The 23250-nt window shown below is 38.0% G+C and overlaps 1 protein-coding gene across 1 annotated transcript in view; it reads left to right on the top strand.

Annotated features, from left to right (window-relative positions):
* Positions 1-21682, top strand: part of OSBPL11 (oxysterol binding protein like 11) — an 85403-nt gene extending 63721 nt beyond the window's left edge. The window contains exons 11-13 of the mRNA XM_004424512.3: positions 1625-1807; positions 15062-15215; positions 20014-21682. Coding sequence (XP_004424569.1) covers positions 1625-1807; positions 15062-15215; positions 20014-20079 — 403 coding nt within the window. The 3' untranslated portion in view covers positions 20080-21682. The remainder of the gene's footprint in view (positions 1-1624; positions 1808-15061; positions 15216-20013) is intronic.
* The last annotated feature ends 1568 nt before the right edge of the window (positions 21683-23250 follow it).

The raw sequence follows: 23250 nt of genomic DNA, 5'->3' as shown, positions 1-23250 counted from the left end.
GCACTAAGCAGCAAGGACCCTGCGTAACCCAGTGTGCATCAACAGGGACCTAGGGTTTATTTGTCCAGTGGAGAGGCACGTGAGGGAGATAAGGATAACGTGAGAGATTGTGCTGTGGCAGTAAAAGAGAGATCAAATGAAGAACGGATTATTGTTCCTCGGTTCTCAGAATATAGCTCTGGGTATGTGTGGATGGAGAAGGGAAGAGATAAGTGTTCAGTGTCATCTCATATCCTGTTTGGTTAGAGATATTTTTAAAAAAGGGAACAATGTTGGCAAATGGGATCAGAGAGGAAACGTGAATATCACAAGAAACATTCAATCAGGCAGAAATCCTTAGCAGTGGAATTAAGTTCATATGCTTTGAAATATAACCCAGAGTTCCCACCTTTACTGTAATCAAGCAGACTCATAGTCGTGATGTTCTTTGTGTCCAGTGAGCGATAGTTACCACCTAACTTTTGATTTTGGATGTTTGGTTTGCTCTTGGATTCCAAAGTCCTGTACAGCTTGATCTCTAAGATCTGGTTCATAGGTCATTTGCTTATTGGCCTCTACACCTCTGCTTGAGCTCTGGGTTTGCAGACTTTTAACTTCTGATTAAAAACTATGGGCTCCCTAAATTCCACTCTGTCCCTCTGGTTCCCAGGCCTTTGACATACCTGACAAATGCTACTTAGGGTTCCTGAGCTGTTGCCTGAACCTCTGGGCTTTGGTCTTTTGAATTCCCTTTTGAATCCAGATAAGCCATAATCCCTGGCACACTGATTAGACCCTAACATTTGCCCGGTAATCTCTGAGTTCTGAACCTCTATCTAATCTGACCCTGTTGTTATTGTGTCCTAAAGTGAACATAAAATACTTCATTAAAAATAATTACACCTGTTCGTATTCCAACTTTATTTGAGTTGCATCCTATCTGTCTGTTGATAAACTAGCCAGATAAGTCTTCATTAAACTTTCAACAACAGTAGTGTTTGAGTTCTCTCTTCAGTTCTGTGTTGATAACAATAATTTTTTGTATACCAGTACTCTTTTAATTTTTCTGTTTTGCCAAGAGAATTTAAAATTTTTTAACTCGTCTTTTCTATTTTTCTACTCATTGATTTGTCTGGTTTCTATGTTTAATTTAAAATTAGGCTTATGGGTTTTATACAGAATTGATATATCCAGAACTTCAAATATAATGACTCCAAACTTTTAAATAAATAGAACTAGTTAAAAAAAAAAGTTAGATTGTAATGTTGCAACATTTTTAGATTATAATAAAAAAGAAATTTTAATATTTTTCATATTCCTATTTAGTTTTAATATTATAATAGTTTTATTTGTAACGAGCATTTTGTGATCATTTATGGTAACTTAGTCTCCAGTTTGATTCCCAGTATACTTTCTAAAGATTAAAGTTGATGTTATTTGAAAAAATGTTAATTAAAAAAATTATCTAGTCAGCTGTCATGGATTTACAAAGAGTCTGACTTTGGCACTGACAAATTGAAGTGAACTATTTAACCAATATGAACTGAATTCACAAGGTACGTTCTTGGGTTTTAGAATCCTAAGAAACAAACCCAATATCACTTACTGCACTTAGAGCATGTCTTTATATTCTGCCTGCTTCTAGGGTTACAGGTGAAGTAAAGCACAACGTCACCAACACTGTGGTATGCAGAGTGCAAGGGGAATGGAATAGTGTTCTTGAGTTCACTTATAGCAGTGGAGAGACAAAGTATGTGGACTTGACTAAATTGGCAGTGACGAAGAAAAGAGTAAGACCTCTGGAGAAGCAGGATCCATTTGAATCCAGGTATGTCATCCTCCCATCCATCCAGAAAGAGTGAGAAGCTTTGGATCTTAATGTAAGCCTTTTCACTAACTTGCAAGCTTGGTAAGTCACTCCACCACTTTGCATCAGCTTCCTCATCTGTAAATTGAAAGGGTTGGTCTGGTCTGATGCTCTTACACCCATTACCAGCTATGACATAATGTGATACACAGTCATATTTTAGTAAAAATGAGATGTTTGTAAACTGCGCAAAAGTATTAACAACATTTAACAGTCAAAGGATTACTATCCTTATCATAAAATGTCTTAGAAATTATTAACAAAAAGACAGATACCCCAATAGAAAAATGAGCAAAGAACATAAAGAGGTAGTTCACAAAAATAGGAAAAAAATGACCACTGAGAAAATGAATAGTTGTTCAGTGTAATTAGAATTCAAAGAAATACAAATTAATCAATAAGACAAATTAGTTTTTAAAATTGTACTTCTTTTGAGAAAAAATATGAGCAAATAGATATTTTCGTACTGCTAGTTAGAAGGTAAACTGGTACAACCTTCCAGAGGATATTTTGGGAATATATGTCATAGTCCTTTAAAAGTAAATGGATCTCTATGTGCTAATAAGGTAGTCTCCAAAATGTGTTTCCAGTGGTTGCTACTGGAGAGGAGTACTGGGGTCTGGGAAAGGAAAGAGACTCGCTTTTCACAGAATGCCCTTTTGTACTGTTTAAATTTTCTATTGCTGTATCAATTTGAAAAAGGAAAAAAGAAATACAAGGAAGCATTAAACATCTTAAGATCACATAAATAGAACCAAACAATTTATAACTAGATGTGGAAAGGGATTAAAAATTACTCATTAACCAGATATTCAGATTAGGTCAAAAAGTAAAACAGGATAGAAAAAAAAAAATTCTTCTAGGGATTTATCCTAAAAGAGAAGTTCTCAAGGTTTGGTCGGCTCAAAATTTTTTCATAATAATGCTAAGATGTTATTTACCTTTTTCACTCTGTTGGCACTTGTATTGGTGGTGCAAAAGCAATGATGGATAGCACTGCTGGGCCTTAGCACTAGTCAAAGCAGTGGCACCAAACCAAACTATACCAGTAGTCATTGTATCCTTCACTGCCATGTCCTTGCTTTTTTTTTTTAAATGCCAGTTTCTTTTTTAAATGTCCTTGAAAAAGCAGTACAGGTTATTAGTTTTATTATATCTGGACTATTGAGTACTATTGAGTATTTTTAATATTCTGCGTGACAAATTGAGAGTATACATAAGGCATTCATCTAAATACTGAAGAAGAACAGTGGTTATCTGGAGGAAAAGCACTTGTGCAGTTATTTGAATTACAAGCTGAACTAATTACTCTTTTCATGAAACGCCATTTTTACTTAAAAGAATGATTGACAGACAAACTCTGGCTGTTCTAATTTCAATACTGGGCAAACATTTTTCTTGTAAATGAATGACATGAACATGGCACTTCAAGAAACCATTATCAGTATTTGTTGCTAATAATAAAATTTGAATGGAAATAACCTAAGTCTCCATCAATGGATGAATGGATAAAGAAGTTGTGGTACATACACACAATGGAATGTTATTCAGCCATAGAAAAGAAGGAAATCCTGCCGTTTGTGACAACGTGGATGGACCTGGAGGGCATTATGCTACGTGAAATAAGTCAGATAGACAAAGACAAATACTGTATGGTCTTACTTATATGTGGAATCTAGGGAAAAAAACTCCTAGAAAAAGAGATCAGATTTGTGGTTAGCAGAGGTAGGGGGTGGGGAGTGAAGGAATTGGATGGAGGTAGTCAAAAGGTACAAACTTCCAGTTATAAAATAAATAAGTACCAAGGATGTAATGTATGACATAATGACTATAATTAACACAGCTGTGTGGTATATTTGAAAGTTGTTAAAAGAATAGATCCTAAGAGTTCTCATCATGAGGAAAAGGACTTTTTTTTTCTTTATTATTTTCTGTATCTGTATGAGATGATGGATGTTAACTTAACATATTGTGGTAATCATTTCTCAATATATGTAAATTATTATGCTGTACACCTTAAATTTACACAGTGCTGTATGTCAATTATTTCTCAATAAAACTGGAAAAAAAATTTAAGCTTCAAGGCAAAATCAGAATTTTGGAGGGGCCGGCCCCATGACTTTGCGGTTAAGTGCGCGTGCTCCGCTACTGGTGGTCTGGGTTCAGACCCCATGCGCGCACCGCTTGTCTGGCCATGCTGAGGTGGTGTCCCACATACAGCAACTAGAAGGATGTGCAGCTATGACATACAACTATCTACTGGGGCTTTGGGGAGAAAAAGAGGGGGATTGGCAATAGATATTAGCTCAGGGCCAGTCCTCCTCAGCAAAAAGAGGAGGATTGGCATGGATGTTAGCTCAGGGCTGATCTTCCTCACAAAAAAAAAAAAAAATGAATTTTGGAAAACTTGTATATGCCACCATGAGCTTGAAAACTTTCCAAATAACCAGTTTTCTGATAAAATTGGTGGTGATATTAATAAATGTGGTTTTAATGTTATGTAATAAAATATGTCAACATCTAGAAGATCATTTTTCAGATGATCAATGCATGATATTACAGAATCATTCAAGATCCATTCAAAAATCCATTCAAGACGCCAGTCAGGCCAATGGATTTCCATATAGCACTTCCCTAATAATTAGTGACATTGAATGTCTTTTTTTTTTTTTCTTTTTTGATGACAAAAACAGTTTCTTTTTTATTATTACTTTTAAGAAAGGATTCCAGGGACCGGCCCGGTGGAGTAGTGGTTAGGTTTGCATGCTCCACTTCTGTGGCCCGGGGTTCACAGGTTCGGATCCTGGGTGCAGACATATGCACTGCTCATCAAACCATGCCGTGGTGGCATCCCACGTACAAAATAGAGGAAGATGAGCACAGATGTTAGCTCAGGGCCAATCTTCCTCACCAGAAAAAAAAAAAGGTTTCCAGAGAAAGCTTGAATTTTCTGGAACTTATATGGGCAACAGTTTTAATACTAAAACTTGATTTTATTTTATTGAGGTCATAATAGTTTATAACATTGTGAAATTTCAGGTGTACATTATTAACCAGTCACCGTATGTATGTGCCCCTCTACTCGATTTACCCACCCCTTAACCCCCTTCCCTGGTAACCACTAATCTGTTCTCTTTGTCCATGTGTTTGTTTATCTTCCACATACGAGTGAAATCATGCGGAGTTTGTCTTTGTCTGTTTGGCTTATTTCACTTAACATAGTACCCTCAAGGTCCATCCATGTTGTTGCGAATGGGACAATTTTGTCTTTTTTTTTATTTATTTATTGATGTCATAATAGTTTATAACATTGTGAGATTCCAGTTGTACATTATTATTTGTCAGTCACCATATAAATGCGCCCCTTCACCCCTTGTGCCCACCCCCCAACTCCCTTTCCCCTGGTAACCACCAAACTGTTCTCTCTGTCTGTGTGTTAGTTTGTATTCCACATATGAGAGAGGTCATACAGTGTTTGTCTTTCTCTATCTGGCTTATTTCACTTAACGTAATACCCTCCAGGTCCATCCATGTTGTTGCAAATGGGACGATTCTGTGTTTTTTTATGGCTGAGTAGTATTCCGTTGTGTATATATATATATACCACATCTTCTTTATCCAGTCATCTGTTGATGGACACTTGGGTTGCTTCCACATCTTGACTATAGTGAATAATGCTGCAATGAACATAGGGGTGCATAAGCCTCTTTGGATTGTTGATTTCAAGTTCTTTAGGTAAATACCCAGAAGTGAGATAGCTGGATCATAAGGTATTTCTATTTTTAATTTTTTGAGGAACCTCCATACTGTTTGCCGGGGAGGCTGCACCAGTTTGCACTCCCACCAGCAATGAATGAGGGTTCCCTTTTCTCCACATCCTCTCCAACATTTGTTATTTTTTGTCTTGGTGATTATAGCCATTCTCATGGATGTAAGGTGATATCTTAGTGTAGTTTTGATTTGCAGTTCCCTGATGATTAGTGATGTTGAACATCTTTTCATGTGCCTATTGGCCATCTGTATATCTTCCTTGGAAAAATGTCTGTTCACATCCTCTGCCCATTTTTTGATCGGGTTATTTGTTTTTTTGTTGTTCAGATGTGTGAGTTCTTTATATATTATGGAGATTAACCCCTTGTCTGATATATAGTTTGCAACTATTTTCTCCCAGTTGGTGGTCTTTTTGCTTTGTTCCTGGTTTCCTTTGCTTTGCAGAAGCTCTTTAGTCTGATGTAGTCCCATTTGTTTATTTTTTTTTTGTTTCCCTTGTCCGAGTAGACATGGTATTCGAAAAGATGCTGCTAAGACCGATATCAAGAGTGTACTGCCTATATTTTCTTCTAGGAGTTTTATGGTTTCACGTCTTACCTTCACGTCTTTAATCCATTTTGAGTTAATTTTTGTGTATGGCGTGAGATAATGGTCTACTTTCATTCTTTTGCACATTGCTGTCCAGTTTTCCCAGCACTGTTTATTGAAGAGACTTTCCTTTCTCCATTGTACATGTTCTTGGCTCCTTTGTCAAAGATTAGCTGTCTGTATACGTGTGGTTTTATTTCTGGGCTTTCAGTTCTGTTCCATTGACCTGTGTATCTGTTTTTGTCCCAGTACCATGCTATTTTGGTTACTATAGCTTTTTAGTATATTTTGAAGTCAGAGATTGTGATGCCTCCAACTTTGTTCTTTTTTCTCAGGATTGCTTTAGGTATTCGGGGTCTTTTGTTGTTCCATATGAATTTTAAGATTCTTTGTTCTGTTTCCATGAAGAATGTCATTGGGATTGCACTGAATCTGTAGATTGCTTTAGGTAATATGGACATTTTAACTATTGTTTATTCTTCCAATCCATGAGCATGGAATATCTTTCCATTTCTTTATGTGATCACCAATTTCTTTCAATAACGTCTTATAGTTTTCAGTGTATGGATCTTTCACCTCCTTGGTTAAATTTATTCCTAGATATTTTATTCTTTTTGTTGCAGTTGCAAATGGGATTGTATTCTTGAGTTCTTTTTCTGTTAGTTCATTATTAAAGTATAGAAATGCAACTGATTTTTGTAAGTTGCTTTTGTACCCTGCAACTTTGCTGTAGTTGTTGATTATTTCTAATAGTTTTCTGATGTATTCTTTAGGGTTTTCTATGTATAGAGTCATGTCATCTGCAAACAGCAAGAGTTTCACTTCTTCCTTACCAATTTGGATACTTTCTATTTCTTTCTCTTACCTAGTTGCTCTGGCCAAAACCTCCAGCACTATGTTAAATAAGAGTGGCAAGAGTGGGCACCCTTGTCTTGTTCCTGTTCTCACAGGGATGGCTTTAGGTTTTTCCCTGTTGAGTATGATGTTGGCTGTGGGTTTGTCATATGTGGCCTCTATTACGTTGAGGTACTTTCCTTCTATACCCATTTTATTGAGAGTTTTTATCATAAATGGATGTTGGATCTTGTCAGATGCTTTCCCTGCATCTATTGAGATGATCATGTGATTTTTATTCCTCATTTTGTTAATGTGGTGTATCACATGGATTGATTTGCGAATGTTACCATTCCTGTGTCCCTGGTATAAATCCCACTTCATTGTGGTGTATGATCCTTTTAATGTATTGCTGTATTCGGTTTGCCAATATTTTGTGGAGGATTTTTGCATCTATGTTCATCCGCGATATTGGCCTGTAATTTTCCTTCTTTGTGTGGTCCTAGTCTGGTTCTGGTATCAGAGTAATGTTGGCCTCAAAGAATGAGTTAGGAAGCCTCTGTCTTCTTCAGTTTTTTGGAATAGTTTGAGCATGATAGGTATTAAGTCTTCTTTGAATATTTGGTAGAATTCTCCAGGGAAGCCATCTGGTCCTGGAATTTTGTTTTTGAGGAGGCTTTTGATTACTGCTTCAATCTCTTTACCTGTGATTGGTCTATTCAGATTCTCTATTTCTTCTTGATTCAGTTTTGGAAGGGTGTATGAGTCTAAGAATTTATCATTTCTGCTAGGTTATCCAATTTGTTGGCATATAGTTTTTCATAGTATTCTCTTATAATCCTTTGTATTTCTGTGGTATCCATTCTAATTTCTCCTCTTTCATTTTTAGTTTTATTTACTTGAGCCTTCTCTCTTTTTTCCTTAGTGACCCTGGCTAAGGGTTTGTCAATTTTGCCTATCTTCTCAAAGAACCAGCTCTTTGGTCAATCAGTCAGTTTCATTGATCTTTTGTACTTTTTTTTTTTTTTTTTTTTGGTCTCTGTTTCAATTTATTTCTGCTCTAATTTTTATTATTTACCTCCCTCTGCTGACTTTGGGCTTTGTTCCTTTTTTTCTAGTTTTGTTAGGAATAGTTTAAGATTACTTATTCAAGATTTTTCTTGTTTGCTGAGGTGGGCCTGTACTGCTATAAATTTCCCTCTTAGGACCACTTTTGCTGCATCCCGTGAGAGTTGATATGTTGTGTTTTCATTTTCATTTGTCTCCAGGTATTTTTTGATTTCTCCTTTGATTTCTTCATTGATCTAGAGGTTGTCAAGTTGCCATGTATTTGTGACTTTCCCAACATTTTTCTAGTAGTTGATTTCTGGTTTCATAGCATTGTGGTCAAAAAAGATGCTTGATATGATGTCAGTCTTAAATTTATTGAGGCTTGCTTTGTTTCCCAGCATATGGTCTATCTTTGAGAATGTTCTGTGTGCACTTGAGAACAATGTGTATTCTGCTGTTTTGGGATGTTGTGTTCTGTATATATCTATTAAGTCTATCTGGTCTAATATTTCATTAAAGGCCACGGTTTCCTTGTTGACTTTCTGTCTAGATGATCTATCCATTGATGTAATGGGGTGTTCAGGTCCCGTACTATTATTGTGCTGCTGTCAATTTCTCCATTTAGGTCTGTTAATAGTTGCCTTATATACTTTGGTGCTCCTATGTTGGGTGCATGTATATTCAAAAGTGTTACCTCTTCTTGATGGAATGTCCCTTTTGTCATTATATACTGCCCCTCTTTGCCTCTCATTGCCTTTTTTATCTTGAAGTCTGCTTTGTCTGATATAAGTATGGCAACACCTGCTTTCTTTTGCTTACCATTTGCTTGAAGTATCCATCCCTTCACTCAGAGCCTATGTTTGTCTTTAGAGCTGAGATGTGTTTCCTAGAGGCAGTGTATTGTTGGGTCCTGTTTTATAATCCATCTAGCCACTCTGTGTCTTCTGATTGAAGAATTCAATCCATTTACATTTAGAGTGATTATTGATATATGAGGGCTTAATACTGCTATTTAATCTCTTATTTTCTGGTTGTTCTCTATTTCCATTGTTTCTTTTCCATTGTATTTCTGACTGCCATTTCAGTTTTGTGGTTTTCTGTGATAGTTTTCTCTTTATTTATGATTTGTGGCTCTGCTCTGATTTTTTTATTTAGTGGTTGTCATGAGATTTGTATAAAAGATCTCATAGATGAGGGATAGTCCATTTTCTGATAGCCTCTTATCTCCATTACCCTAGGTGGGTTCCATCCCTTTCCTCTTCCCCTTCTGAGTTATTCTTGTTACAAATTGTTCTTTTTTGTATTGTGACTTTGTGACTAAATTGAAGTGTTTATAGTTATTTTTGTTGCTTTCCTTCCCTTTATCTTTTATGTTGTAATTAAATGTTTACTAACCTATTCTGATATAGATCTGCAATTTTCTGAGTCTATCTGTCTGTTTATCTCCTTGCTCAAGGTTTTGTGAACCTTTGCTTTTTAGGTTCAGATGGGAGGGCTCCTTTCAACATTTCTTGTAAGGCAGACCTAGTGATGATGAACTCCCTCAGCTTTTGTTTATCTAGGAAGCTTTTATTTCTGCATTGTATCTGAAGGATAGTTTCACTGGATAGAGTGTTCTTGGCTGAAAGTTTTTGTCTTTCACTAGCTTGAATATAGCATTCCATTCTCTCCTAGCCTGTAAGGTTTCTCTGAGAAATCTGCTGAAAGCCTTATAGGGGTTCCTTTGTAGGTTATTTTCTTCTGCCTTGCTGTCCTTAATAGTTTTTCTTTTGTTGTTGACTTTTCCCAGTGTTAATAGTATATGCCTTGGAGAAGGTCTTTTTGCATTGATGTAATTAGTAGTTCTCTTGGCTTCATGTGCTTGTAAGTCCAGTTCCTTCCCTAGGTTTGGGAGGTTCTCAGCTATTGTTTCCTTGAACAAGCTCTCTGCTCCTTTCTCCCTCACTTCTCCCTCTGGAATACCTATAATCCTTATGTTACTTTTCCTAAATGACTTGGATATTTCTCAAAGAATTTCTTCATCTTTAAAAAATCTTAGTTCTGGGCCGGCCCCGTGGCTTGGTGGTTAAGTGCGCGCGCTCCGATGCTGGTGGCCCGGGTTCGGATCCCGGGCGCACACCGAGGCAACACTTATCCATCCATCCTCAGGCTGAGTCCCACATACAGCAACTAGAAGGATGTGCAGCTATGACATACAGCTATCTACTGGGGCTTTGGGGGGGAAAAATAAATAAATAAAATCTTTAAAAAAAAAAAAAATCTTAGTTCTCTCTCCTCCTCCACCTGAAGCATTTCTATCCTCTAAATCACTAATTCTGTCCTCCTTAACATCAGCTCTATTTTTTATGGTTTCTGGATTATTTTTTATCTCATTAATTGTGTTCTTCACATCCAGAATTTCTGTTTGGTTTTTTTTTTTTAGAGCTTCATTCTCTTTGTTGAAGAACTCCTTTTGCTCATTAATTTTGTTCCTGAGCTTATTGAACCATCTTTCTGAGTTTTCTTGTAACTCATTGAGTTTCTTTATAACAACTCTTTTGAATTCTCTGTTATTTAGATTGTAAATTTCTGTGACTTCAGGATTGGTTTCTGGAGACTTGTTATTTTCCTTCTGCTCTCAGGTGTTACTGTAGTTCTTTATGGTGTTTAATGAATTGATCCTTTGCCAGCACATTTGTGGTAGTATCAGGTCACAGATTCCACCTACCACTGCTGGGGGTGGGGCCAGGAGCTGTGTTTTCTGATCCTGCCCTGTCCACTGGAAGTTGTGCCAGTAGAGCTGCTGAACGTTTGCGTGGGCTGGCCTCAGTCACTCGGCGGGTCACACACACACATGCAGGCAGGGCCTCTGTGGTCTGCCAGCTGGTTGCTCTCTGTGAGCAGGACCGCTGTGCTCGGCAGGAGGGGAGGGGTGCTTTCTTTTCCACATAGGCTGGCTCTGCACTTGCCAGCAGCTCAACTGAGCTGCTGTGCTTGGTGGATGGGACTCCCTCGTGGGGGCTGAGCTGCTGCCACTCAGTGGAGAGCGTTCTCGTGGGCAGGGCCACCACACCGCAATAGGCACTCCCACTGGCCGGGCCACCACTCTGAAAGTGTTCATATGCAGGCTGGGCTGTCCCTGCCTCCTCTTACAGTCGTGCTGGCCACTGTGAGGACCCACGACCTGGATTGCTGGTCTGGAGAGGGGGAGGGCCCTGCTCACCTGGTTCCACTGCTTCCCAGGGATGCAGTGCACCCACCTTCAGCTGTATGACTGTGTGGATCTCTCAGGCATCCCGTTGTGCTGTGTAGGGAATCTTCTGTTGGTTAATGAATATCCAGTTAGTTGTAACTTAGAGAGGAGAGACAAAGGGAAGAAACAACTCATTCTGCCATGATGCTGATGTCACTCCCCTTTGGGGGAAAGTTTTTAACTATAAATTCAATATCTTTAGTTCACAGGGATATTTTGGTTATCTATTCCTTCTTGAGTGAGCTTTGGTAGTTGTGTCTTCCAAAGAATTGGTTCATTTCATCTAATTTGTCTCATTTATTGACATGTAGTTCATAGTATTCCCATATTTTTCTTTTAATGTGTGTAGAATCTGTAGTGATGTCCCCACACTCATTCCTTATATTGCTAATATTTTCTTTTCCTGATCAATGTGATTAAAGGTTTAAATTAATTTTATTCAAAGAATGAGTTTTTGGTTTCATTGATTTTTGTCTATATTTCTGTTTTCTTTTTCGTTGATTTCTGCTCTTATCACATTTATTTCCTCTTTTCTGCTTACTTTGTGCCTCATTTGCTATTCTTTTTTCTAGCTTCTTAAAATGGAAGCTTAGGTCAGGGGTTAGCAAACTTCATAGAAGGCCAGGGAGTAAATGTCTTAGGCTTAATTGGCCACGTAGTTTCTACCACAACTACTCATCTCTGCCATTGCAGCATGAAAGCAGCCTTAGACAGCGAACAGATAGATGTTGCTATGTTGCAATAAAAATTTATTTACAAAAATGGGCAGTGGACCGTAGTTTGACCCCTGGTTTAATTAATCGATTTTTCTTCTTTCCTAATGTAAATGCTTAATGCTATATATTTCCCTCTAAATCTGCTTTATCTATATCCCACAACTTTTGATCTTTTGATATGTATTTTCTGATTTCTCATGTAATTTTTTTTTGACTCTTGAAGTTATTTAGTTGTTTAATTTCCAAATATTTGGAAATTTTCCAGATATCTTCCCATTATTCATTTCTAATTTAATTTTGTTCAAAGAATGTACTCTGTATAGTTTCAGTCCTTTAAATTTATTGAGATTAGTTTTATGGCCCTTGAATACATTCTATCTGGGTAAATGTTTCATGTGCATTTGACAAGAATATGTATTCTGTTGATGTTAGGTGAGAGTATTCTGTAAATGTCAATTAGATCAAATGGGTTGATAGTATTTTTCTAGTCCTTTGTATCTTTACTGATTTTCTGTGTACTTGTTTATCAGTTGAAATCAATAATTGAGATCAGTTATTGAAATTACCAATTATGATCGAATATTTCTGTTTGTAGTTCTATAAGTCTTTACTTCATGTTATTTGAAGCTCTGTTATTAGGGGCATACACATTTAGGATTGTATGTCCTCTTGATGCACTGACCCTTGATCATTATGAAACAATCGTCTTTGTCCCTGGTTGTAGTTGTTGCTTTGAATTCTACTTTAATACTAAAATTGCCACTTAAAAAAAACAACTTTATTGAGATATATTTTACATATAAAATTCACCTGTTTCAAGTGTATAATTCAGTGACTTAGTAACTTTCCTGAGTGGTGCAATCATTGTCATACATCAGTTTCAGAATCTTTTCACTCTCCTAGAAGATCCCTTGTGCCCATTTGCAGTTAATCCCCATTCCTCCCCCAGTCCCAGGGAACCTACTTTCTGTCTCTGTAAATTTACCGTTTCTGGACATTTCAGATAAATGGAATCATACAACATGTGCTCTCTTGTGCCTGGCTTCTTTCATTTAGAGGTTCATCTGTGACGTAGCATGTATCAGTAGTTCATTCCTTTTTATTGCTGAAGAGTATTCCATTGTATGATACCACATTTTGTCTATTCATTCTCCACTTAATCAACATTTTCAGTTTTGGACTGTGATGACTAATTCTTGTGCAAATCTTTGTGCAGATATGTTTTCATTTCTCTTGGGTAAATACCTAGGAATGGAATTGCTGGATTGTCTGGTAGTTTTACGTTTAACTTTTCAGGAAACTACCAAACTGTTTTCCAAAATGACTGCACCATTTTGCATTCCTGCCAGCAGCATATATGGGTTCCAATTCTCCACATCCTCATCGACACTCATTATTGCCTTATTTATTATACCTATTCTGGTTGGTGTGGAATAGTATCTCATTGTGATTTTATTTTATTTTATTTTTTTTTTTAAGATTTTATTTATTTATTTTTTTCCCCCCAGAGCCCCAGTAGATAGTTGTATGTCACAGCTGCACATCCTTCTAGTTGCTGTATGTGGGACACGGCCTCAGCATAGCCGGAGAAGTGGTGTGTCGGTGCACGCCCAGGATCCGAACCCGGGCCGCCAGCAGCGGAGCGCGAGCACTTAACCGCTAAGCCACGGGGCCGGCCCTCATTGTGATTTTAATTTGCATTTCCGTAGTGACTAATGATGTTGAGCATGTTTTCATATGCTAAATAGCCATTTGTATATCTTCTTTGGTGAAATGTGTGCTTATATCTTTTGCCCATTTTTTAAATTCAATTGTTTTATTGGGTTGTAGGAATTCTTTGTAAATTCTGGATACAAATCCTTTATTGGACATGTGTTTTGCAAATATTTTCTCTTAGTCTGTTGCTTGTCTTTTCATTTTCTTAATGGTGTTTTTTTTAGTATAAAAGTTTTTGTTTTGATGAAATGAGATTATCAATGTTTTCTTTCATGGATTGTAGTTTTGCTGTTGTGTCTAAGAAATCATTGCCTAATCCAAAGTCTCAAAGATTCTTTCTTATATCTTCTTCTAAAAGTTTTATTGTGAGGTGAGGTTCTAAAGTCATCTTTTTGCATGTGGATTTCCACTTGTCCCAGCACCATTTGTTGGACAGACTATTCTTTCCCCAAAGAATTGTCCTGGCAGTTTTTTTTTCCTTTTTGGTGAGGAAAATAAGCTCTGGGCTAACATCCGTTGCCAATCTCCCTCATTTTTGCTGAGGAAGATTAGCCCTGAGCTAACAGCTGTGCCCATCTTCCTCTATTTTGTATGTGGGATGCTGCCACAGCATGGCTTGATGCGCGGTTTGTAGGTTCACACCTGGGATCCAAACCTGGGAACCCCGGGCTGCCAAAGCAGAGCACGTGAACTTAACCACTATGCCACCGGGCTAGCCCCCCTGGCAGTTTTCTTTTGCTTGGAGTTTGTTGAGCTTTCCCCTCCCTGTGCTGTGCCTATAAACTCTCTAGCCAGTGAGTTGGAGCACTCATAGGACTCCCCGCATTTGTTTCCCTACTCTCAGGAATCACTGTCCTGTGCTCCCTTTTGTTCAATATCTGCAAACCATTGTTTCACTATATTTTGTCTGGTTTTATAGCTGATCAAAGGCAAGAGAGTAAATGTGGTCCCCATTACTTCATTATGTCCAAAAGCAGCGGTGGTCTCTCTTATATTTCAGCTCTTTAAAAATTTATTTATCTTTTTGCTTATTCTTTCCTAAGTTTCTTAAAAATAAAAAGCTTGCTTTTATAACTTTGGAAAATACAAATTATTTTTAATTTAAAAAGAAAAAGCAGAAGCAGCAGCATCTTGAACATTAGTAACAGCAACATAGTATCAGTGTTCTCGTAACTCATAGGCATGAAATTATATATCTGATTTAGAAAATGTAATTTTAAAACTTATTGTGAATTTTGAGAGTATCAGTTCTGTTTAATTATCTTTTTTTAAAGAATGTTTGTAAAATGTGTGATTCTGTGATTTTAGGCGATTATGGAAAAATGTGACAGACTCTCTGAGGGAATCTGAGATTGATAAGGCCACTGAGCATAAGCGTACCCTGGAAGAACGCCAGAGGACTGAAGAAAGGCATCGGACTGAAACAGGCACACCCTGGAAAACCAAATATTTTATTAAAGAGGTGTGTCCTACATGTCTTCAGACTAAACCTCGTTATCTACTTAGTGAGAACTTGAGCTTACTAGGCTTTCTTGAATTGTTGTCACTTATACATCTTTATTTCTAAAAACAGTCCAGCTTAACCATGAGCCTTTCATGAGCTTTTTCACAATTTGTCAAAGTAAAATAGTTTACCAACAGTTCAGATGAAATAGGTTTGGAGATTTAAATTGGCCACAAATGAAAATGCTAATATAATCTTCAATGACAATAATAGAATATACAATTTATAATTTATTGCCTTTTTTTTTTTTTTTTTTTGGTGAGGAAGATGAACCCTGAGCTAACATCTGTTGCCAATCCTCCTCTTTTTGCTGAGGAAGATTGGCCCTGGGCTGACGTCCATGCCCATCTTCCTCTACTTTTTATATATGTGGGACGCCTGCCACAGCATGGCTTGATAAGCAGTGCATAGGGCCACACCTGGGATCTGAACCTGTGAACCCTGGGCCGCTGAAGCAGAGCATGCAAACTTAACTACTACACCACTGGGCCGGCCCCCGCCAATCTTCTTTTTGCTTGAGGAAGATTGTCACTGAGCTAACATCTGTGCCAGTCTTCCTCTATTTTATATGTGGGCCGCTGCCACAGCATGGCTGATAAGCGTTATGTAGGTCTCCACCCAGGAGCTGGGCCCATGAACCCTAGGCTGCTGAAGCGGAGCACACTAACTTGACCACTACGCCACTGGGCTGGCCCCAATTTATTGCCTTTTGTACCACACCGAAACTCTATGTTCACTTCCAGAGACCACATTTTAAGGGAGAGATGAGAAACTTACTTGTTCATGCAAAGGATAGTGAAGTGGCTAGAATTTTTGCAATATTTAAGAAAAAAGAATGAAGTGGGGTTTTTAGCCTGGAAAATAGAAAATTGGGGCCATTCATTATAATGTTCAAATATACATAGGCTTATCACACAGAAATTTTTTATCAGTTCGGATAGCAGACATGAGCTAGGCCCATATTACCAGGAAGCAAGTTTTAAACTTAACATAAGAAGGAATTGTATAACAATCAAACATATCCAATAATAGCCAGAGAGTACATTTTATAGTAATGTATTCCCCATCGCTAGACCTATACAAGAGACCATGGCTTATGTAGAAGAGATTGATGCACTGATTTTGCAGTTGGACTAAAAGACTTCTGAAATCTTGTCTAAATTTAAAGATTTTTGTTTTGTTTATTATTTTCTGTTAGAACTCAGAGTAAGGTGATTAATGTACCTGAGCTGATACCAAGAAAAGTTTTCTTGTCTATAGCTAAGTCTAAGATAGTCTTTTGAATTTCAGTATTGCTCCATCAAAAAGGAATCTGGAAAAAGTAATTTGATTTTTTTTTTTTTTTAATTTATTTTTTCCCCAAAGCCCCAGTAGATAGTTGTATGTCATAGCTGCACATCCTTCTAGTTGCTGTATGTGGGACATGGCCTCAGCATGGCCGGAGAAGCAGTGCGTCGGTGCGCGCCTGGGATCCGAACCTGGGCCGCCAGCAGCGGAGCGTGGGCACTTAACCACTAAGCCACGGGGCCGGCCCAGTAGTTTGATTTTTATTTTTGCATGGTTATTACCTTCAAAAATCATAGTTTGTTATAGTAGTTTCATTACTTTCATTTTTCTAATCTTTGGATATCTAATATAATACTGGCTGTTTTCATGGATAGGAATAAGAAAGAGAAAGTACTTTACATCTCTACACTTTTGTTTGAAAAAATAAAACTTTGTAATTACTATTCAAAATTATAGTCTGGTAACCTTGCATTTTTTCATTTCAAGCTCATTAAGAAAGCAGATGTACCAGGAGCAGATTCTAAAGAGGAGAATTAAGGGAGGACCTCTGTAAATCATTAAAAATAAACTCTGGGAACTGAGCTATAAAGAGTTAAAGGTGCAATCAATGGGATTTTAAAAGATAGGCACCCTGATTCTCGCTAGTAACATGACATGTAAACTTCTCATTTATTCTTTATTTGACAGATATTATTAAGAGCCTACAATTTAATCTTTTTATCACACTTTGTGGTGTTGGATAGACAGATGCAGAAAATGATAGCGAGATGTGGCAATTGTCCAATAAAATAGTGAATTTCTTTCAAGTTAGATGGTCTTAAGTAACTGTGTGATAGAGCAGTAGATTGGAGATGCTGGCTCAGATTTGGGCCCCTTGGGGTGGTCAGATGTAAGCAGGGCTTCCTAAATGGTGTGCCATGGCACAGTGGTATAGCAGATGGGTTAGATTTGTGGCATGGTATTAATTCCCTAAGCCCATGGGGCAGCCAAGTCACATCCTATGTGTGATTGGACCATGATGTATGCCATCACATGTAAGAAGCACTGCAGAGTGCAAGTGAGGCTGTGAGGATGGCAACCAACTGAAGCTGGTTAATACCACAAGGTTCATAACAAATTTGAAGCCATTGCCATCATGTATGCCTCTTTGCTAAGAAGAATTACATGTTATTGAAAAGTCGATTTTGTCTCCCCTGTGGTCCTAAACAGAGTGCTGGGCACATAGTAGAGGTTTCGTAAATATCCTTATGACTAACAAGAGCTTTTCCACTTGTTTGGTACTTTGATTATTGTTCTCAGACAGATTACAGACCAATTAGGAGTTGACTTTAATTAGATGGAGGAGTAAAGAATATAGTCACTTGGTGTAGAAGGAGGAGGTAGATGGGGCCAGCCCAGTGGCTTAGTGGTTAAGTTCGCTCACTCTGCTTTGACAGCCCAGGGTTCGTGGGTTCGCATCCTGGGTGTGGACCTATGCACCACTTATCAAGCCATGCTGTGACAGCATCCGCCATATAAAGTAGAGGAAGATGGGCATGGATGTTAGCCCAGGGCCAGTCTTCCTCAGCAAAAAGAGGAGGATTGGCAACAGATGTTAGCTCAGGGCTGATCTTCCTCACCAAAAAAAAAGAGGAAGTAGAGTAACCCGAGAAAGTATAGATGAACTTAAAGTGTCTCTAGTATCATTTAATCATACCCACCTTCTTTTCCTGACCATTTCTCACTGACATTTAATCTATTAGATCATCCATCTCCTCCCTTTGGTATTACACGTGTCCATCAGGCTCTATTGGTTGTATCCCCTTAAGTCATGTTGAAAATTTCCGAAGTTGTGTATAAATGCAAGGAGGCAGGCCTTTATGGTATAGTGGACCATATGGAGTCAGATGTGCTGTGTTGAGCCCCAGCTCTTACCTTGGATAGTTTATTTACCACTTCTAACCTCAGTTTCCTCATCTGTAAAATGTGGGTGAATATACAGAAGGTGCACTGAAAAGAACTCTGCCCCTTCCTGGGTGAAGTTGGGCAACTCATTTCACTGCTTGGAGCCTCAGTTTCTTCACCTGTAAAATGAGATGGTCAGATGACATGTCTAAACTTCTAAATCTAGCATTCAGTGATTTGGTTAGGTGACATCTTTTTCAAAGAACAGCATAGGTGTCAAGACTTAGCAACTAGCAACTAGAAGGATGTGCAGCTATGACATACAACTATCTACTGGGGCTTCGGGGGAAAAAATAAATAAATAAATAAAATTAAAAAAAAAAAAAAGAATTAGCAACCAGGTGATTTAATATAAACAACCTAATGGTTGCTATTATTAAAGAGAAATTATTCTGGTACATATTAAAAATGGTAAGGAAGACTTTATTCAAGACTGTTGCAACAGAGAAGAGGGATTATACTCAGCTCTGAATACGGGGACAAGTGGGAATTTATAGCCAATGGGCAGGGTGAGGGAGTGGGGTGGAAAAGAGGATCTTGGTTATGTATCAAGGATGGAGGGAGGAGAGGAACTTGATTAGATATCAAGGGAGAAAAAAGGAGTTTGATTGGAAGTCAAGGATTGGGGGGTTCTCGATAAACTGGCTTATCAGGATTCTTTGCTAAAACTGGGCTCAGCAGGCCATGGACGAAGCCTAGTCAAGAAGAGAGCTCGAAGAAGTCTGACTAAAGTTTGGTCAAGGAGAGAGTGAGTCCTTGTCACTATGAGCCAAATAATTGCTGGCCTTAAGTCGTTTGGAACAAGGTAGGGTAAATATATTTAAAAAAAATTTTTTTTTTAATATAAGTAAATTGTAGGAGATAGTAGGGTTAAGGACAGAAGTTCAGATCTGACTTAACTTTGGCTAGTCCCATAAACACTGACCTCCAATCTTAGCTAACTTGACCTCAACTCTGCCAAGCCCCCACCCCAGCATGCTGCTTCATGCCTTTGCTGCAGCTCTTTTTTCCTCACTTGGTCTTCTCCTGTCTTTAGTTCATTCTCTGAATCTGACTTTATATCTCTTGCAGTATCTTTCTATTCACAGGAACCAGGGAAAACTAATGGAGGTAGAGTCAGGAAAGAACTAGAAAATATACTAAGATACTAGAGATGCCAGTTGAGATGGAGAGAATAGTACCTTGATGACTCCTTCTTTGTACTCCACCTGCTGCTGTCACTCTGTAGGTGAGGCTCAATCCACAGCATCTTGGCAGAATTGATACAAATGACTTCTGCAAAATAGAGTATTCGTGGGGCTTCATCTAGGTCCCCCCAGACCAGAACTTCTCGCCTCATCCTAGCTATACCACAGGCGTTGTTTGATGTCTTAAGCACAGAGATTTTTTTTCCTTCACAAAAACTCTTGTTTTTAAATGTGAGAATAGAATTCCATTTCAGTGAAGGCATTGCTTCTAGTTTTGGTTACTGATTCTGAAAATATTACAGGAATGGTTCTTTAATTTACTTTTCTATTTGTTTCAGGGAGATGGCTGGGTTTATCACAAACCCCTTTGGAAAATAATTCCAACAACACAACCAGCAGAGTGACACACACTAAGACTCAACCAAATGAATTCTTTGTTTACCCTAAACCCTCCCAGAATGGAGTCATTGCACTGAGTGGCCTGTTTCCTGATTGTGCAGACTGAAACTAGGTAAACACGAATGTCCCCATCAGGGCACCGTAGAACTGCCGCAAGACCAAAGTGTTGAAGGAGCACGATGGACCTCTCGCCAACCTGTTCATGTGATGTGAGCAACGTCATCTTAACACCTTTCACCTGAATTATTAGATGATTAATCCTTTATCCAGTTCCTGCTCCTAAAGCTAAGTTTGAATCCCCTATTTTTCATGGGAGCAGCAGATAAACACCACACTGAAAACTCGGTGATTTTGATTTCTTTATAGTGAAAAGTGAAGTCTCTTTCAGAGTTTGTGCTTTGCTTTCTGTCAGTAACTGAATTATTCACTACTCTTATAAACAAACCAAGAGGAGGAAGATGACCCAGAAATGGATTCAGCCATTGTGCCTGAAATCAGTGTTAAAAAAAATCAACCAGATTGTAGTAACAAGGCATTCTGTTCCTTCAAAGAGACTGTGTGCCTGTGTCTGAGGAACTTATCCATTATCCACCTCTGTTGGAACTCTCTTTTAAAAAGTATATTTATAAATTGATTAGAATTATAACCACGGAGAATTTTTTCTTCTGAGCATTTTAATATACTTGAAAACAACATTGACTTGAAAAATTTCAGAACATTTTTCAATACCTAGTTTTATTAATTATTACACTTGAGAGACAATTTTTTAAAATATGTTCATGTCAATATGGTGAGATTTTGGCCTTTCTCAAGAACTGAGGCATTAAAGAACATAGCAAATATTAAAAAATAAAACTGTTACTTTATCCCTACCTTTTTTTCACTTGTAGGTTAATATCCAGTATTATGTGCTATCCCTCTGGATAAGTATGCTTAATCTTACCTCTGTTCACTCAGATTTTAGAACAACTATTCATTTTGTCAGTAATTCAGAAGTTATATATGTGACTGAGCGTATGTACAGTCTGGTCTTACTTTCTTTTCAAGGAACCGCAAAGGAGTATGAAATAAGGAGTGTGAAATAAAAAGATATCAGGAAGTGAGGTACAAATCTTTTTTTTTAATACGTGTTTTACTGAGGTTGAAGAATTGCTGGCCATTAAAAGAATAGTATGGCTTTCATCATTCATTCAAGTATTTATTGAGCACCTACTTATGGTGCTCAACGCTTGTTACTGCAAGCTACCTTAATTTTCCAAGAGTGGTGCCTTACTCTGTTTCTTCTGATGTGGTCTTCCAATCAGTGTGTGTAACATACCTGTTATTCATCAGCCATTGTAGGTGGCTGTATCTGTTGTATCATCATAAGAAGTTTAAGCTTTGTGCTCTGATAAATTGTGTTTTATTGAAGGGGTTAATAGGATGAAAAGAGCAAAATGATAATTTTTTTCAACAAATTGTAAATTATAAGAAAATAACTGGTTTACGTACAACCATTTTAATGATTCCCCTGTTCATTTTTGCTGTGAAATGCACTGAAAAAATCTCAAAATGAGTTCTAGTTCATGTGTTGGGAAGATTGAAAAATAATAAAACCAGAGAACAATGGTGTCTTTGTCTGTTTTATGAATGGAGAGAAAGAAAGTTTATAATTTAGTGGGGTTATTGCCCTATTCATTTGAGAGGGACATTGATTTTCTCTTAAATCCTTATCTTCAGGAATCTCTTAGGGAGATAAGGGAGTAAATTTAATAAGAATTTTAAAAAATTAAAATGTTTTGGGGCTGGCCCCGTGGTGTAGCGGTTAAGTGCGTGTGCTCTGCTGCGGTGGCCCGGGGTTCGCAGGTTCGGATCCCGGGCGCGCACCGATGCACCGCTTGTCAAGCCATGCAGTGGTGGCATCCCATATAAAGTAGAGGAAGATGGGCACAGATGTTAGCTCAGGGCCAATCTTCCTCAGCAAAAATGAGGAGGATTGGCATCAGATGTTAACTCAGGGCTGATCTTCCTCACACACAAAAAAAATTAAAATGTTTTAATTTTACTGTCTTGTAAAAATACTGGAAATAGAGCAAGAATATAAAGTGAAACTAGAGATTTTTGTTTAGTTCTTTGAACCATTTCAATGCCCGTTTATTTCTTTGAATTGTTGAGCCATTTTAAGAATTATTGAGGGGCTGTCCCCATGGCACAGTGGTTAAGTGCTCACGCTCCACTGCTGGCGGCACGGGTTCGGATCCCGGGCACACACCAATGCACCACTTGTCAGGCCATGCTGTGGCAGCGTCACATATAAAGTGGAGGAAGATGGGCACGGATGTTAGCCCAGGGCTTATCTTCCTCACACAAAACAAAAAGAATTATTGAAATATGATTTTAAAAATTCTTATGAAAAACAATATGTTTGTAATTGAAATCCTCCCACCTTATTGGATTGAACTCTTTGACAGCAGTGAAATAATACCACTTTAGGGTAATTGTTTTACCTTGTCCCTCTCTTCTTGACATCCCACTGCAGCTTATCCACCTGACAAGAGCTAGAGGCCTTTTCTGTTTGTTTTCTTTTTTTTTGGCTGAGGAAGATGAGCCCTGAGCTAACATCTGTGCCAGTCTTCCTCTATTTTATGAGTGGGTCGCTGCCACAGCATGGCTGATGAATGGTGTAGGTCCACTCCTGGGATCCAAACCTGTGAACCCAGGCTGCCGAAATGGAGTATGCTGAACTTAACCACTAGGCTACAGGGCCAGCCTCTGTTTTGTTTTGGTTTTTTTTACCTACGCTTTGTTAATATTTGGCCAGGGAAATGGGTCTTTGTAGCAGTTGCTGCATATTTGTGTATCTCTTTCTTTTGGGCCGAAGTTTTAAATGTATACTTTCCTTCTGGCTGTTAGGAATTGTGTGTTAAGAAGTCCAAGACTAGAAATGACAAAAAGAGAATGTTCTGGCCATGTATTTGGGCTTTTATTTTTTTACCATGATGGTGACACTTACTACCCTATACCTTCTGTCAGATATTTGTATTTAAGCCCCATAATCATGTTCCAATTAATTAAATTTTAAATAGACAGTTTTTAAGTCCCCAAAGTTAATTTTAGACTGTGTATTGGGTGAGATATGGCATCTACATATTGATTCACTGAGCTCTGCAAGCTATGACCAACATCACTTCTAATGC

This window comes from Ceratotherium simum, chromosome 15 (assembly GCF_057802395.1).
Source record: "Ceratotherium simum simum isolate JZ-2026a chromosome 15, ASM5780239v1, whole genome shotgun sequence".
In the NCBI taxonomy this organism is placed as follows: Eukaryota; Metazoa; Chordata; class Mammalia; order Perissodactyla; family Rhinocerotidae; genus Ceratotherium; species Ceratotherium simum.
The sequence above is the reverse complement of the archived record's forward strand: the minus strand, read 5'-3'. Positions and strand labels throughout refer to the sequence as shown.